The 16,585-nt window shown below is 40.3% G+C and overlaps 1 protein-coding gene across 7 annotated transcripts in view; it reads right to left on the reverse strand.

The window, feature by feature from the left end:
- PARN (poly(A)-specific ribonuclease) overlaps positions 1–16,585 on the reverse strand; it is a 201,326-nt gene that overhangs the window by 109,603 nt on the left and 75,138 nt on the right. For all 7 annotated transcript variants that reach the window (XR_011252660.1, XM_069570169.1, XM_069570166.1 and 4 more), the window contains exon 21: positions 13,736–13,810. Coding sequence is in view for 6 of the 7 variants with exons in the window: in XM_069570169.1 (XP_069426270.1) it covers positions 13,736–13,810 (75 nt within the window). In the remaining variant the exon portion in view is untranslated. The remainder of the gene's footprint in view (positions 1–13,735; positions 13,811–16,585) is intronic.

The following is a 16,585-nucleotide window of genomic DNA, read 5'->3' on the forward strand; positions in this document are numbered from 1 at the left end:
TTAGGAATATATCTACCTAAAGAAACTAAAGACCTATATATAGAAAACTATAAAACACTGATGAAAGAAATCAAAGAGGACACTAATAGATGGAGAAATATACCATGTTCACATTTTCTATAGTGAGTTTGATTTACTTCTAAAATTGGAAGCGGGAGAGCAAAACAAAAGCAATATTTTAACAAATGACATGACAACTAAATTTGATGGGTTTCCTGAATATTTGTCCAGTGCATCACAAAGCAAACAGTCTTTGAACCAGATATAACATGGCCCCTTAAACACAAAGGTCAAACCCAGTTCCTTGAACAACAAGCAGGTGAACAGAAGATAAAGATCCAGCCTCTGAAGCATAAACACTGCGTTTCTCCTGGCGACATTCTCACTGCCACAGGACTCACTTCCTCACTGCTTGCTTTAACACTGGGAATTCTATTAAGAACTTGGGAAGCCTTATCTGGCAGTCAGGAAACTTTCCGCCCTATTCTTACACCAGTTAATGCCTTAATTAGGAAGAGTCCAAGTTACTGTCACGCTCTTAAATAAATCTGACTGATACAGACTTCACAGCAGAGGTGCATAAGACCGTTAACAATCAAGATTAAACACATAAGGGAATTAGGCAAACTAGAAGGTTCCTAATAAATATTATTAAAAATTTCCACAGTGCCTTTTGTAGATTAAGTGATTTACAGGGGGAATAAAAAGAGTCAGTTGCTCTTACAAGTTTTCAAATGAGAAGATATCAACACAAAACATATAGACATGCATGCTTTTATTTTAATTTTAAGATTTTTGGCCACAGTCCCTAGACATGCATGCTTCATACTAATAATGATTTCCCTTTACCAAACTGAAGTACTCAATAAGCCACCACTATTTTAAAAACAAAAACAAAAACAAAAAAACTTGTTCTGTATAAAAACAAATATAAGGACTTCCCTGGAAGTGGTCAGGACTCCCCGCTTCCACTGCAGGAAGCACGGGTTCAATCTCTGGACAGGGGACTAAGATCCCACATGTTGCGTGGTGTGGTCAAAACACAAAACAGAACACTGCTTTCAGGATCCAGTACTTAGGGCATAAAAATCATGTTCAATTTTAACCAAAAGTTAGGTCATCTATCCTCTCCCTCTGGAACAAGCTTATTTAAAAGAATTTTTATTTTAAAAAGGCACGTTGTAGTTGAACTCATTTATTTATTGCCATAATTTATAATTCAAGATAACTGTTGAACCCACATACCATTTAAGATTAGGAAAATTACCAAGAAAGGAAAAATATCACTTATTTTTTGGTTCTTGACTGTTCTGTGCATTTCTTCTTTGACAAGAATAAATATACAGAAACACACTAGCCAACTATGAAAAGCACCACAGATAGAAGCAAAAACACCAATCATTTCTCAGGGTATTGTCTATCAGTATATGCGTGGTATTTAAAAGGAACTAAACTTTTTATTCTGGGGGGCTTCAAAATCACTGCAGATGGTGCCTGCAGCCATGAAATAAAAAGACACTTACTCCTTGGAAGAAAAGTTATGACCAACCTAGACAGTGTATTAAAAAGCAGAGACATTACTTCGCCAACAAAGGTTAGTCTACTCAAGGCTATGGTTTTTCCAGTAGTCATGTATGGATGTGAGAGTTGGACTATAAAGAAAGCTGAGCGCCAAAGAATTGATGTTTCTGAACTGTGGTGTTGGAGAAGACTCTTTGAGAGTCCCTTGGACTGCAACGAGATCCAACCAGTCAATCCTAAAGGAAATCAGTACTAAATAAATGTTCACTGGAAGGACTGATGTTGAAGCCAAAACTCCAATACTTTGGCTACCTGATACGAAGAGCTGACTCATTTGAAAAGACTCTGATGCTGGGAAAGATTGAAGGCAAGAGGAGAAGGGCATGAGAGAGGATGAGATGGTTGGATGGCATCACTGACTCAATGGATATGAGTTTGAGTAAATTCCGGGAGTTGGTGATCGACAGGGAGGGCTGGTGTGCTGCAGTCCATGGGGTTGCAAAAAGTCAGACATGACTGAGCGACTGAACTGAACTGAAACTTTTCAACTGATTAGAGGAAGCAAGTGACAGGTTGTTATTGCATTAACATTAGATTCTCTTAAAATGTTATTAAACAAAGAGAAAGACACAGTTCAAGCATGGCATAGTACAGCAGGAAGTTCTGCATTAAAAGCAGATGCCATAGGGGCAACAAATGAAAAGCAAAGGTAGAAGCATTCCACCTCCAAGATGGAGGAATAAGCTCTTAAGAAGCTGACCTTTCCACTGACGACAACATAAGCTCTGGGTGAAAATGCTAAAAACAAGTATTTAAGGGCCTTGGGACAGAAACAGAGATATACTGGAGGAGAGCCAAGACTTGAAGGAAGCAAACTAGCACAGAGTGAATTTCCTGCTGTTTTTTTTTTTTTTTAAATGTGACTTTGCCCTAAAGGGGATCTGTAGTAAAAAGGGCAAAGAGGAATTAAAAATCTGATAGCGAAATCCCATGTCTTTCTCATCGGAGGAGTCGGGGGGTGGGGGAAGCAAGGGGTAACCAGTGGCAATACAGAATGACGAAGGAATCCTGGAAAAGAGGAACCCAGGGTATGGGCACCCCAATGTGGGGCTTTCCAGGGGCACTATTGGTAAAGAACCCGCCTGCCAACGAAGAAGACATAAAAAACATGGGTTCAATCCCTTGGTTGGGAAGATCCCTTGGAGGAGGGCATGGCTACCCTCTCTAGTATTCTTGCCTGGAGAATCCCACGGACAGGGGAGGCTGGTGGGCTAAGATCCGTACAGTCGTCTAGGAGTCGGACATGACTGCAAAGCAACTGAGCACACACAGCACAACTGGCTGACCCTCGGCCACGCATGCGACAGAGTGAAAGCAGTCTGAACTGCTCATGTCTAAGCTACTTCCCACCACAAGCATGAGAGGCTTTGAAGTTTAAGCTAACTGCCTGTTAAAACTAAAACAAAAACAGCAACACTCTTCTGAGGAATATAAATGAATCCAAAGTCACCACAAAAGAATAGTCACACTGTCCAGGAAACAATCCCAAGTTACTGAATATATGAGGAGTCAGGAAAATACGACCCAGTCTCAAAAACAAGATAATCAACAGGTACCAATGCTTAGATGACACAGACATTGGAATTACTAGACAAAGACTTTAAACTAGCTATTCTGAATATGTTCATCAAGGTAAAGGTATATAGGCTCAAAATAAAAAATCTCAATAGAGAAGTAGAAAAAGTAAAAAATAAACTGAATGAAAATATGGAACTAAAAAATATATAAAATTAAAAATTCACTGGACAGGCTAAACAGCAAAATAATGATGACTGAGGGAAGAGTCAGTGATCTTGTAGGTCAACAGAAATGATCCAACCTAAAGAAGAGGGCAAAAAAGGTAGAAAAGAAATGAACGGAGCATCAGGAAACATAGGGACAAAATCAAAAGGTCTCCTACATATAGGTAACTGAAGCCCCCAAAGAAGAGGTACGAGGATACAAAACAGGAAAAATATATTCAAATAATGTCTAAAAACTACCCAAACCTGATAAACAAACATAAATCTATAGCTCAAGAAGTTCAGTCAACCCCAAAAGGATAGTTACAAGGAAAGCCATGCCTACCTACATCTAAAAAACTCAATGGTAAAGAGAAAAATCTTTAAAGTAGTCAGAGAAAAACAATTCATTACACAGAGGGCAACAATGATTCAAATGACTGCAACCTTGTCATCAGAAACCATGGAAGCCAGAAGATGGTGGAACATCTTTAAATGCTGAAAGAAAAGCTCAGCTAAAATGTTCTACATAAATGAAGGCAAAAAAAGACATTTTCAGATAAAGAAAAACCAAGAGAAATAGTTGCCACCATACCAGCACTATAAGAAATACTAAAGAAGTTTTTCAGGCTGAAGTGAAATGATACCCTAAAGAAACCTGGATCTTCAGGAATGAATGAAAACATTTGAAATGGTAAATATCTGGGAAAATACACAAATTCATCCTTTTAATTTCTTAAAATACCTATGACTACTTAAAGCAAAACTATAACACCATTCTGTGGGATTTATAATCAGAGCACTTGTAATGATACCTATGCCAATCACAGCCAGAAAGACAGTAGGAATTAGAGTAAATGGACCTATTTAAATGTACTGAATTCTGTGGAATATATATACAAAGGTTTCTACCTATCATTCGGTAAGGTTTCTACCTTCTATATGAGAACATGAACTCTAAGAAAACTGTGAAAAGTTATGAATATATGTTGAAATTTCTAAAGCAAACAGGTATAACACTAAAAAGCCAACAGAAAAATTAAAATAGAATCCTTTTAAATTTTTCAAATAACCCAAAAGAAGACAGGAAAGGGGGAAACAAAGGAATAAAAAACAGTGAATAAACAAAAAACAAACTTCAAAATGACAAGCCTAAGCATGTCTGTTAGTCTCCAAGGCAAACCATTCAATATCACAGTTATCCAAGTCTACGCCCCAACCAGTAACGCTGAAGAAGCTGAAGTTGAACAGTTTTATGAAGACCTACAAGACCTTTTAGAACTAACACCCAAAAAAGATATCCTTTTCATTATAGGGGACTGGAATGCAAAAGTAGGAAGTCAAGAAACACCTGGAGTAACAGGCAAATTTGGCCTTGGAATGCGGAATGAAGCAGGGCAAAGACTAATATAGAGTTTTGCCAAGAAAATGCACTGGTCATAGCAAACACACTCTTCCAACAACACAAGAGAAGACTACACGTGGACATCACCAGACGGTCAACACCAAAATCAGATTGATTATATTCTTTGCAGCCAAAGATGGAGAAGCTCTATACAGTCAACAAAAACAAGACCAGGAGCTGACTGTGGCTCAGATCATGAACTCCTTATTACCAAATTCAGACTTAAATTGAAGAAAGTAGGGAAAACTGCAAGACCATTCAGGTATGACCTAAATCAAATCTCTTATGATTACACAGTGGAAGTGAGAAATAGATTTAAGGGCCTAGATCTGATAGATAGAGTGCCTGATGAACTATGGACAGAGGTTCATGACATTGTACAGGAGACAGGGATCAAGACCATCCCCATGGAAAATGAATGCAAAAAAGCAAAATGGCTGTCTGGGGAGGCCTTACAAATAGCTGTGAAAAGAAGAGAAGCAAAAAGCAAAGGAGAAAAGGAAAGATATAAGCGTCTGAATGCAGAATTCCAAAGAATAGCAAGAAGAAATAAGAACGCCTTCTTCAGCAATCAATGCAAAGAAATAGAAGAAAACAACAGAATGGGAAAGACTAGAGATCTCTTGAAGAAATTAGAGACACCAAGGGAACATTTCATGCAAGGATGGGCTCGACAAAGGACAGAAATGGTATGGACCTAACAGAAGCAGAAGATATTAAGAAGAGGTGGCAAGAATACACAGAAGAACTGTACAAAAAAGATCTTCACGACCGAGATAATCATGATGATGTGATCACTAATCTAGAGCCAGACATCTTGGAAAGTGAAGTCAAGTGGGCCTTAGAAAGCATCACTACAAACAAAGCTAGTGGAGGTGATGGAATTCCAGTTGAGCTCTTTCAAATCCTGAAAGATGATGCTGTGAAAGTGTTGCATTCAATATGCCAGCAAGTTTGGAAAACTCAGCAGTGGCCACGGGACTGGAAAAGGTCAGTTTTCATTCCAATCGCAAAGAAAGGTAATGCAAAAGAATGCTCAAACTACCCCACAATTGCACTCATCTCACATGCTAGTAAAGCAATGCTCAAAATTCTCCAAGCCAGATTTCAGCAATACGTGAACCATGAACTCCCTGATGTTCAAGCTGGTTTTCGAAAAGGCAGAGGAACCAGAGATTAAATTGCCAACATCTGCTGGATCATGGAAAAAGCAAGAGAGTTCCAGAAAAACATCTATTTCTGCTTTATTGACTATGCCAAAGCCTTTGACTGTGTGGATCACAATAAACTGTGGAAAATTCTTCAAGAGATGGGAATACCAGACCACCTAACCTGCCTCTTGCGTAATCTGTATGCAGGTCAGGAAGTAACAGTTAGAACTGGACATGGAACAACAGACTGGTTCCAAATAGGAAAAGGAGTACGTCAAGGCTGTATATTGTCACCCTGTTTGTTTAACTTATATGCAGAGTACCTCCTGAGAAATGCTGGATTGGAAGAAACACAAGCTGGAATCAAGATTGCCGGGAGAAATATCAATAACCTCAGATATGCAGATGACACCACCCTTATGGCAGAAAGTGAAGAGCAGCTAAAAAGCCTCTTCATGAAAGTGAAAGAGGAGAGCAAAAAACTTGGCTTAAAGCTCAACATTCAGAAAACGAAGATCATGGCATCCGGTCCCATCACTTCATGGGAAATAGATGGGGAAACAGCGGAAACAGTGTCAGACTTTATTTTTGGGGGCTCCAAAATCACTGCAGATGGTGACTGCAGCCATGAAATTAAAAGACGCTTACTCCTTGGAAGAAAAGTTATGACCAACCTAGATAGTATATTCAAAAGCAGAGACATTACTTTGCCGACTAAGGTTCGTCTAGTCAAGGCTATGGTTCTTCCTGTGGTCATGTATGGATGTGAGAGTTGGACTGTGAAGAAGGCTGAGTGCCGAAGAATTGATGCTTTTGAACTGTGGTGTTGGAGAAGACTCTTGAGAGTCCCTTGGACTGCAAGGAGATCCAACCAGTCCATTTTGAAGGAGATCAACCCAGGGATTTCTTTGGAAGGAATGATGCTAAAGCTGAAACTCCAGTACTTTGGCCCCCTCATGTGAAGAGTTGACTCATTGGAAAAGACTCTGATGCTGGGAGGGATTGGGGGCAGGAGGAGAAGGGGACGACAGAGGATGAGATGGCTGGATGGCATCACGGACTCGATGTACATGAGTCTGAGTGAACTCTGGGAGTTGGTGATGGACAGGGAAGCCTGGCATGCTGTGATTCATGGGGTCGCAAAGAGTCGGACACGACTGAGTGACTGAACTGAACTGAAGCACAGAAATAATTACACTTAACATCAATGGACTAAATACTCCAATAAAAAGTCAGAGTTATTAGAATGGATTTTTTAAAAATGCAAGACCCAACTATACGCTGTCTGTAAATACAAGAGATTATTTTATGTATACATAGATGGGCTCATAAAAAATGGAAGAAAAAGGATACACCATAAAGGATTTACCAAACATAATTAATATCAGATATATATTAATATCAGATTAGACTTAAAAATAACAGCAACACAGAAGATAAAGACAGGGATTTCATAACGACAAATGAATGAATTTATCTGAAAGACAAAACAATTATAACAGCTTCAAAATATATGACATGAAAAATGACAGAATGAAAGGGGCAAATAGACACTTCCACAATCATACGAGAGTTTAACACCTTCTCTCAAAAATGGATAGAATTACTAAATAAAACGTCAGTAAAGATACAGTATCTGAACGATAGTGATATTTATAGATCAAACCTTATCCCACAGCATTTACATTCTTAAAAGTGTACACAGTATGTTCAGCAAGACAAGTCATATTTTATGTGAGGCTATAAAGCAAATTTCACTGCATTAAAAGGAATGAAATCATAGTAAAATTTCTAATCACAACACAATTAAATTGTTAAGTAGTAACAATAAGAAATCTAGGAAAATTCTAAGTACTTGGAAATTAAACAACACCCTTCCCAATAATCCCTGGTTAAAGGAGCCTTCCCTGGTAGCTCAGAGGTTAAGAGAAGGCAATGGCACCCTACTCCAGTACTCCTGCCTGGAAAATCTCATGGACGGAGATGCCTGGAAGGCTGAAGTCCATGGGGTCGCTGAGGGTCGGACACGACTGAGCGACTTCACTTTCACTTTTCACTTTCATGCATTGGAGAAGGAAATGGCAACCCACTCCAGTGTTCTTGCCTGGAGAATTACAGGGACGGGGGAGCCTGGTGGGCTGCCGTCTATGGGGTCACACAGAGTCGGACACGACTGAAGTGACTTAGCAGCAGCAGCAGCAATGTGGGAGACCCGGGTTCGATTCCCGGGTTGGGAAGATACCCTGGAGAAGGAAATGGCAACCCACTCTAGTGTTCTTGCCTGGAGAATTCCAGGGACGGCGGAGCCTGGTGGGCTACAGTCCACGCGGTCACAAAGAGTCAGACACGACTGTGTGACTTCACTTCACTTCAAAAGAGCCTTTAGAAAACATGTCTAACTTAACAATAATGCAAACACAAAGTACAGTTGATGGGATGTACCTGAAATGGTGCTTTGAGGTAACTTACAGCTTTAAATGCTTGTATTAGAACCAAAAAGAGGTCAAAATCAATGACTGGGAGAGGGTCTTAGCTACATACACACTGTTGGCTGGGTGTGAGGCCTTGTGCACTCACACTGGAGAAAGAAGGTCCACCCCAAAGTGAAAACTGGGGCAGACTTATGAACTGCTTGAAGGTGGGATGCTGAAATTCCCAAACCTTGCTGGCAAAAGGAGAAAGCCTTAATGGCTCAAGATGTTCAAGCACATCTGACTGATCACTGGCTGTACTGCTAAGCTATCAGAAGCCAGGCTCAAAAATATTTTAGAAGACAGGGGGGAATAAAAAAGTACATAACTTTCTACTTCAAGAAACTGGAAAAGAAGAGCAAAGTAAATCCAAAGCAACTTAAAAAAAAGAAAACAACAAAGCAGAAACCAACAAAATAGACACCAGCAAACAACAGAGAAAAATGAAGTCAGCCAAAAGCTGGTTCTTTGAAAAGAGCAACAAAGTCAGGAACCTAGAGTGACTGAGGAAAAAACGAGAAGACAAATCAATCCCACAAATGAGTACCTCTAAAAGACTCTGATGCTGGGAGGGACTGGGGGCAGGAGGAAAAGGGGATGACAGAGAATGAGATGGCTGGATGGCATCACCGACTCGAGGGACGTGAGTATGAGTGAATTCCAGGAGTTGGTGATGGACAGGGAGGCCTGGCGTGCTGCGATTCATGGGGTCGCGAAGAGTCAGACACAACTAAGCGACTGAACTGACTGACAGATTCGGTAAACTTTAAAAGGTTAACAAAAAGCACAGGTGAAGTTTAAAGTTATAAGCAGCCTCTTTGGAAATCCAGTACTGAATTAATCACCTCAAAAACCACATCACAACTCTGATGTTTATCTGTTCAGCACAATCACAAGCGGGGCTTTTAAAAGCACGGTTTAACATAAACACACTCATACTAGGGACTGAAGTGAAGCTGTAAAGCCAGGTACCTACCCATCCCCATAAACTCATCATGAACAAGCTCCCAAGGCAGCGTATCAGGAATTTCTGTAACTCCCTGAATGGGGGCTGGCTTTACAAAATAACCACTAGGTTTTTTTTACCTCTTCTACAGTGCCTTCATCAATTTTTGCTTTTTAAAATTTCTCTGTAGTATTCATGGTGTGCTCCAAACTCTGACTTTCAAAACAAATGAAAAGCTAATTTTCCTCAAGCTATTTCTATAAGAATTACAGACAGAGGGATAATGCCTTATAATGTATTTAAGGGGCTTCCCTGGTAGCTCACACTGTAAAGAATCTGCCTGCACTGCAGGAGACCAGGGTTCAATCCCTGGGTCAGGAAGATCCCCTTGGAGAAGGGAATGGCTACCCACTCCAGTATTCTTACCTGGAGAATTCCATGGACAGAGGAGCCTAAGGACACATAAGACAATGTCTAAATATTGAGAATAAGACTAGGAAGAGCCAGTACATTTGAAATGTTTTTGAGCTCTTTCTCCCATTTAACAAGACTGAATTAGGTATATAAAAATCCTAAATATGTCTGAGTTATTCAGATGTGACCATTACATAAGGTCACATAAGAAATAAGGTGATTTCTTATTCAATGACTCTGAGAAAAATTCGCAAACAGTGAGGCTAAGTGATCTCCTCCACGGCGTCAAGTCCCACACTGGCCACAGGCTGTCTTCCCAGACAGAGGGGAAGCATGTGAAGAAACAAAAAGCAACAGGAATCATACTAAATGACACTCAGGAGAAGAGTTTTAATCATTTTGATAGACCTGAGAAAGAGCTGTCATAGTCATGAAAATGCTCTGAAGAAATCTTGATTAGACTCAGCACGATGAAGAAATAAAAAAAAAGACAGGTGTCAGTAAAAAAGTGACTCCTTAAATGTAAATCAAAAACAAGTTTGTAACTGAGCCAAAGAAGCCATTATGAGCTGCTATATAAATAGGCATTTAATGATTTTTCCAATGTTATGTTATTGATCTAACAGGCCCTGTGTTTCCGCTGAAATGAATAAGTAATTTGTTTAAGATAACATTAACAGGATTTGCAGCATATTAAATACCTTGGGTCTTGCTCATCGGTAAACTCACCACGATAAAAAACTAATTCTGCACTGCCTTTCAGTGAAACATTTGCATTGTTTCAGAAATCACAGCACAACGCCTGAGACACGAGATACACCCAGCAAATGCAGAAAGGCATTTCTAAGTCATGACACCTTGAATGGCATTTATTCAGCTCAACAGCTATGTAACATACACTTCTAACATCAGACACTAAAACTCGAAGCCCTGAAAACACAATGGCAAACAAGAGATAAGGTCCCTGCTCTCAGAGAGTTTCCAGTCCCTCTGGGAAGACAACCAGGGAAGCAAGGTATGGTAAGAAAGGGTACCAGGCTCTGTACAGAGAACAGGGTCCAAACCACTGTAAAAGGAGCCTGAGAAAATACCTGGAGACACGGATGTCGAGGCTGAGCTGAGAAGGGAAGTAGGACAGAGCCAGGCTTCTGGAGGAAGAGGACGGTTGAGTGAAAGACAGCTCCTGGCCAAGAAAACTGCAGTCATAGGCACAGTACATGCAAACGGCCAGGTATTTATGTTAAGAGTTGTCTTTTCTGTCAGAAGAGAGACTATGGTGGAATATTAGACTTGATTAGTAAAGCTGCATGTATCAAAAGACAAGTCACAGGACTTTCCTGGTGGTCCAGTGGTTAAGAATCCGCCTTCCAAAGGAGGAACAGAGGTGTGATCCCTGGTTGGGCAACTAAGCCCACGTGCTGCAACTACTAAGCCCTCAGGCTCTAAAGCCCACGCTCTGCAACAAGAGAAGCCGCTGCAAGGAGTGAGCACACTGCAACTAGAGAGTAGTCCCAGTGCGCCAAAACCAGAGAAAGCCCACATGCCGCAACAAAGATCCCCCAAATAAAAATAATAATAATTTAATAAAAAATAAAGAAGAGAAGGAATGTAAAAAAAAAACAAAACAGTCACCTAACTTCTTAACCTAGGAGGAAAAGAGGTAAAAAGGTCACAATTTCATCTTGGCCAACTCCCTACATGGCCCATTCACACGCCAGGCACGAGAAGGGGATCCAGCGGTGACTGTATTTGTGTCTCAGTCACTCAGCTGTGTCCGACTCTTTGCAACTCCATGGACTGTAGCCCGCCAGGCTCCTCTGTCCATGGGATTCTCCAAGCAAGAATACTGGAGTGGGTAGCCATTCCTTTTTCCAGGGGATCTTCCTGACCCAGGGATTAAACCCAGGTCTCCTGCATTGCAGGCAGATTCTTCATCATCTGGGCCACCAGGGAAGGCCCCAGTGGTGAATAAGATGGGCAATGAACAAATCAGAGGACTTCTGTGGCTACGTGACTCTGAAATCTAGCTTGATTTCAGGTATCATTGAATAAAATATTGAGCGTAAAAGCTACTATACTATTGAAAGATGCAAAAATAAGTAAGGGAATGATCATTACGGGACATCAAATACAGTATAACAGGAACGTTAAAAGAGGCTTTGACACCTCTTACCCATAAACAAGGAATTATGCTTGCGCTTTCAAGTAAATACTACTCACTAGTGTCTTACAGATTCCAGATTTACACACAGCGAGGGAGGCCAAGCAGTGTCATGATAAATACTACCAATTGTCTGGCACTGCTGATGGAGTGCCAGGCTCTTTGCTGGGAACTTAAAATCTGTGATCTTGGAGCTTCCCTGGTGGTCCAGGGGCTAAGACTCCGAGCTCCCAGTGCAGGGGCTGGAGAGCCGCTGGTTGGATAACTACATCCCACAAGCTTCAAAGAGTTCATATGCTATAACTAAAGATCCTGCATGCCACAACCAAGATCAAAGATCCTGAGTGCCACAACTGAGACCCAGAGCAGCCAAATTAAACAGACAGACAGATACTGTGTGGTATCATTTTACAAAGTAACTATCACCATCTCCATCTCTCCAGTGAGGAGCCTGTGGCTTAGAATTTACGTGGCATGCCTCGAGGTGCGTGGCTGACAGGTGGCAGAGGCAGGCTAGTTCCCATGTCAGTGTGACTTGAAAGCTTGTGCGTCCCCTTTGCTCCCACTGCACGGCCTAATTTCTTGAAGTCTCACAACCATCTTAATCTCAAGGTCCTTGCCCCACACTTGAAGTCATCCTTAGCTTTCTAATAACCCGTTCCCTTCGGAGTCCATGTAAACTGTCTTTCTAAGGACTGTGGGGGGATAGGTCACAGATGAGCAAATATGAAGACATGTAACTGTTGACAGCAATATAATTCACACCCTGTATCCAGTACTGTTCCTAGTGCCACAAGCTCCTGCAGTGCCTTTCATGTTGAAATCTACTTCTAAATAACCACCATGAAAGTTCCAAGCAATGCCAGCTTTATATACACAATCATCTCGTGTAATCCTCACAACAATCCTAGAAAATCCGTAGCATTGTCCTCAGTTTATAAAGATAAGCAGAAGCTTATTAAAGAACTTGCCCAAGGTCACACTATAGGTGGTGCAGCAATATGATTCCAGAGCCTAAACTTTCCGTTTCTGTAACACGGCATATCTTCCTGTGATGGTTACATATCTATTTTTAAATGCCAAAAAATATTTGACCTGAATTTGTGTATTTGTAGAAATTTTCATATAGAACTGCTTATATTCTGCTCATACATCAGTCAGAATTATATACTTTTAGTCTGTGGCACTTCATTTAATAAGAAGAAAATGTTAATCAGCATACTTAACATTTTCATACATTTTTATTATTTGCACCAGGGAACTTGAAATCTATGTGAAGAAGTAGGTGAACAACACATATTTTCTTCAATAGCTTTACATCCTAAGAATATAGGATGTTTTGTGATGGTTAAAATCAAAATTATTTAGGGTCCAATGTTATAAGAGAGTTGGTATTCGACCGTTTTACAATCCTAATTTAGAAGCAGCTAGAGTATCTTTCAGTTTATTTGTTTGTAAAAACAAGTATTTGATACCAGTTTAATGAAATAAGTGAATCGCAAAAAGTTATAAAATAAATGGGAAAAGTATAGAGGCAAACAGGTCAATATAGGAATCACCATCTGGTATTCCCCATTCCTCTCAACTTGCTATTTCTATCCTTCAAAGTAAACATACAAATCATTTTCGAAAAAGGGCTATAAGAAGGGAACAGAAAAATGAAAGATATATGATAGAGTATATCTAAAGAATCTATACATTTGTCTTATTTTTTCATCTACATGCGATACTTACTAATTACTTCCTTTATTTCAAAGACAAGCTCAAAACAAACCAAGCAGCAATGCTTGTGAATCAGTTGACTGAACACCACAGTATCTAGACTGGGAAGTGGGCAAGCTCCCACTTTTAATCAATACACCAAACAAAAGCCCAACACACTTACCAATTGGCACTTGTTCAGGTTGGCTGAGAGAAACAAATGCTGATGTGTCATCAATCCAAGATATCTGAATGTTACCTGAAATATTGAATTAAAAGCAAAGTAAGCATTTAGCCATTTAGATAGCTCTCAGATTCCATTTGTATATCTGACATATTTCAGAACATCCATCAATTTAAAGAGAGATGAGGTGTTAGTTTAAAAGATGATCAAAATCTCAGCACTACAGAGAAATAAAACTTAAATCTATCATAGTAGCTGCTGCTGCTAAGTCGATTCAGTCGTGTCCGACTCTGTGCGACCTCATAGACGGCAGCCCACCAGGCTCCACCATCCCTGGGATTCTCCAAGCAAGAACACTGGAGTGGGTTACCATTTCCTTCTCCAATGCATGAAAGTGAAAAGTGAAAGTGAAATCTCTCAGTCATGTCTGACTCTTCGAGACCCCATAGACTGCAGCCCACCAGGCTCCTCCATCCATGGGACTTTCCAGGCAAGAGTACTGGAGTGGGTTGCCATTGCCTCCTCCGATCACAGTAGCTGCTACAGTTAAAACTTCAAGAAAGCAGATAACCAGGAAAACCAGAAGAATCTTCTAAAGTTTGTTTTAAAAACAAACAAACAAAAAAAGATCCTTCTGGATTAAATCCTGAGGCAGTTTACCATTCAACCCAATCTCCTGCCAGGGTTAGAGACTTTTTTCCAGTCAAGATCAGGAGTAGGGAGTTCCCTGGTGGTCTAGTCGTTAGGATTCGGCACTTTCACTGCTGGAGTCAGGATTGAAAATAAGCAAACGAAAACTAATGAAGACTTAAATAAATGAGGGACTATGTCAGGTTCATGTACTAAAAGACTAAAAGTCCGTGAACCTGGTATATTTTTAAAAGGATCACTAGTAAAAACCAGAGAGCATGTGTATAAGAAATAAGAAAAAGTCAATGCTGATCTCAAGGCCAGGGAAAGAACTCAAATAACGAAAAACAGATAGGGGATAAAGGACGAGGAGAAGAAGGCGTCAGAGAGAGGAAACCAAGACAGACCAACACAGAGGGACAGAAGGCAGAACAGTGGCACAAAATGACTTTCACATACAGAGACAAGTCCTCTCCAAAGGCGAACGCAAACAGAATGGAGTGCAGGAGAGTGGGCAGAGGGGGAGAGGAGCGGAGGGCCGGGAGCTGGAGAAAACCCAGGGGCAAGCAGAGATCTACCCACTACCCTCTTCCCGAAAACACACGGAAGACTGCAATGAATTTTTTTTAATGGCGAAACATCACCAAAACTTAGTGATGTTATCTATTAGTCTATTAATTATCTATTATCTATTATCTATTAATCTTAGTCTTATTATCTATTGAAATTTTTGAAGGCTTCAGAATACTTGAAAGCTGCTTTGCGTCTCCTTCACAGGAAAGAACTTTCACTTCCTGCTGCACCATAGGGTGCCAGAACTTTCTCGATTACAAAAGTCACTACCATTACTTCCTTAGCTCTCTAGACAAATAGTGTGTGGGGGCTTCCCAGGTGGCTCAGTGGGAACGAGTCCACCTGCCAGTGCAGGAGATGCGGATCCCCTGGGGGAGGAAGTGGCACCCCACTCCAGTACTCTTGCCCGGGAAATCCCAGGGACAAAGGAGCCTGGTGGGCCACAGTCCATGGGGCTGCAAAGAGCTGCACACGACTTAGTGACTCAACAACAATAATTAACGTTTCTCAAGTAGCTACTCTAGGCCACATACTATTCTGAATGCATTCCACGGATCAGCTCATTTGATCATCCTGACAAGCCTATTAAATAGTCAGCAACATCGCCATCATCATCTCCAAGGAGGAAACACAGAGAGGTTACCTGTTCAATATCACACAGCTAACCTTTCTTTAATTAAAATGAAAAATATTCTACTCAGAGCGTCCTGATGAATATAGCCAATTAAAGTTTAAGTAAATAGGGGTAAGAGCAACACAAGATGGGAAACAACATCCAAAGCTTACCAAAGGAATGTACTGTGAAATCTCACTGCATTTAAGTTAAAAAGCAGGACTAGAATTTCAGAAGTCATTTAAACTATCTGCAAAGATTAGGATAACTTGCCAGAAATATACTTGCATACACTTACATTCCTAAAAACTGCACAATGTTTTGTACTTATAAAAGCTAATGTATGTTTATTTTAAGAAATATTGAAAAGCACAAAGAGGAAGAAAAAAATCCTATCTAAAACATTCAGTGATAAGAGCACGGTGCATCCTTTCAGTTTGATTTCAACAAAAATGATGTTAGTTATATAGGAATTCTACTTTGTATCTGCATTTTACTCTGAATGCTAAAATACAAACATTTTACCATCTTTTAACAAACTCTTCAACTCTTTCTAAAATGGCTACATATTAAGCTGTTGGGGAGACATATTAACATTCACTAAACAGGCTTATTATTGGACATTCGGGTTTTTGCTGCTTCCAATTTAATCATGAATCTCCAGAGATGACAATCTAAATACTTTATTTGTTAAAATTAAGAGACACTGCTGAAGACTTACAATCAGAATGGCCTTTATAAACCCTAATCAGAAGACTGTTCAATTTAATCTAATCACCTGACCTGATAAAAAAGGTAACAGAAGAACCTACCCCATACTTGGTTCTCTCAAACACCTGTGCTTGTCTGCTGGACTATTCGATATTGAGCAGCAACTGCCTGCCCTTATGAAACAGGCATTCTCTTTCCATTTCATCTTAACAATGATTCAGCCTAGACTTCTTCCCCATGGGTCGACATTAAGGGGCCAACTGTTCTTGATTTCCGTGGATATAGATGAGTAACAGAGCTCTGCTGTGGGATGCTAGCAAAAA

The sequence above is a fragment of the Ovis canadensis genome, chromosome 24 (genome assembly GCF_042477335.2).
Source record: "Ovis canadensis isolate MfBH-ARS-UI-01 breed Bighorn chromosome 24, ARS-UI_OviCan_v2, whole genome shotgun sequence".
Classification (NCBI taxonomy): domain Eukaryota; kingdom Metazoa; phylum Chordata; class Mammalia; order Artiodactyla; family Bovidae; genus Ovis; species Ovis canadensis.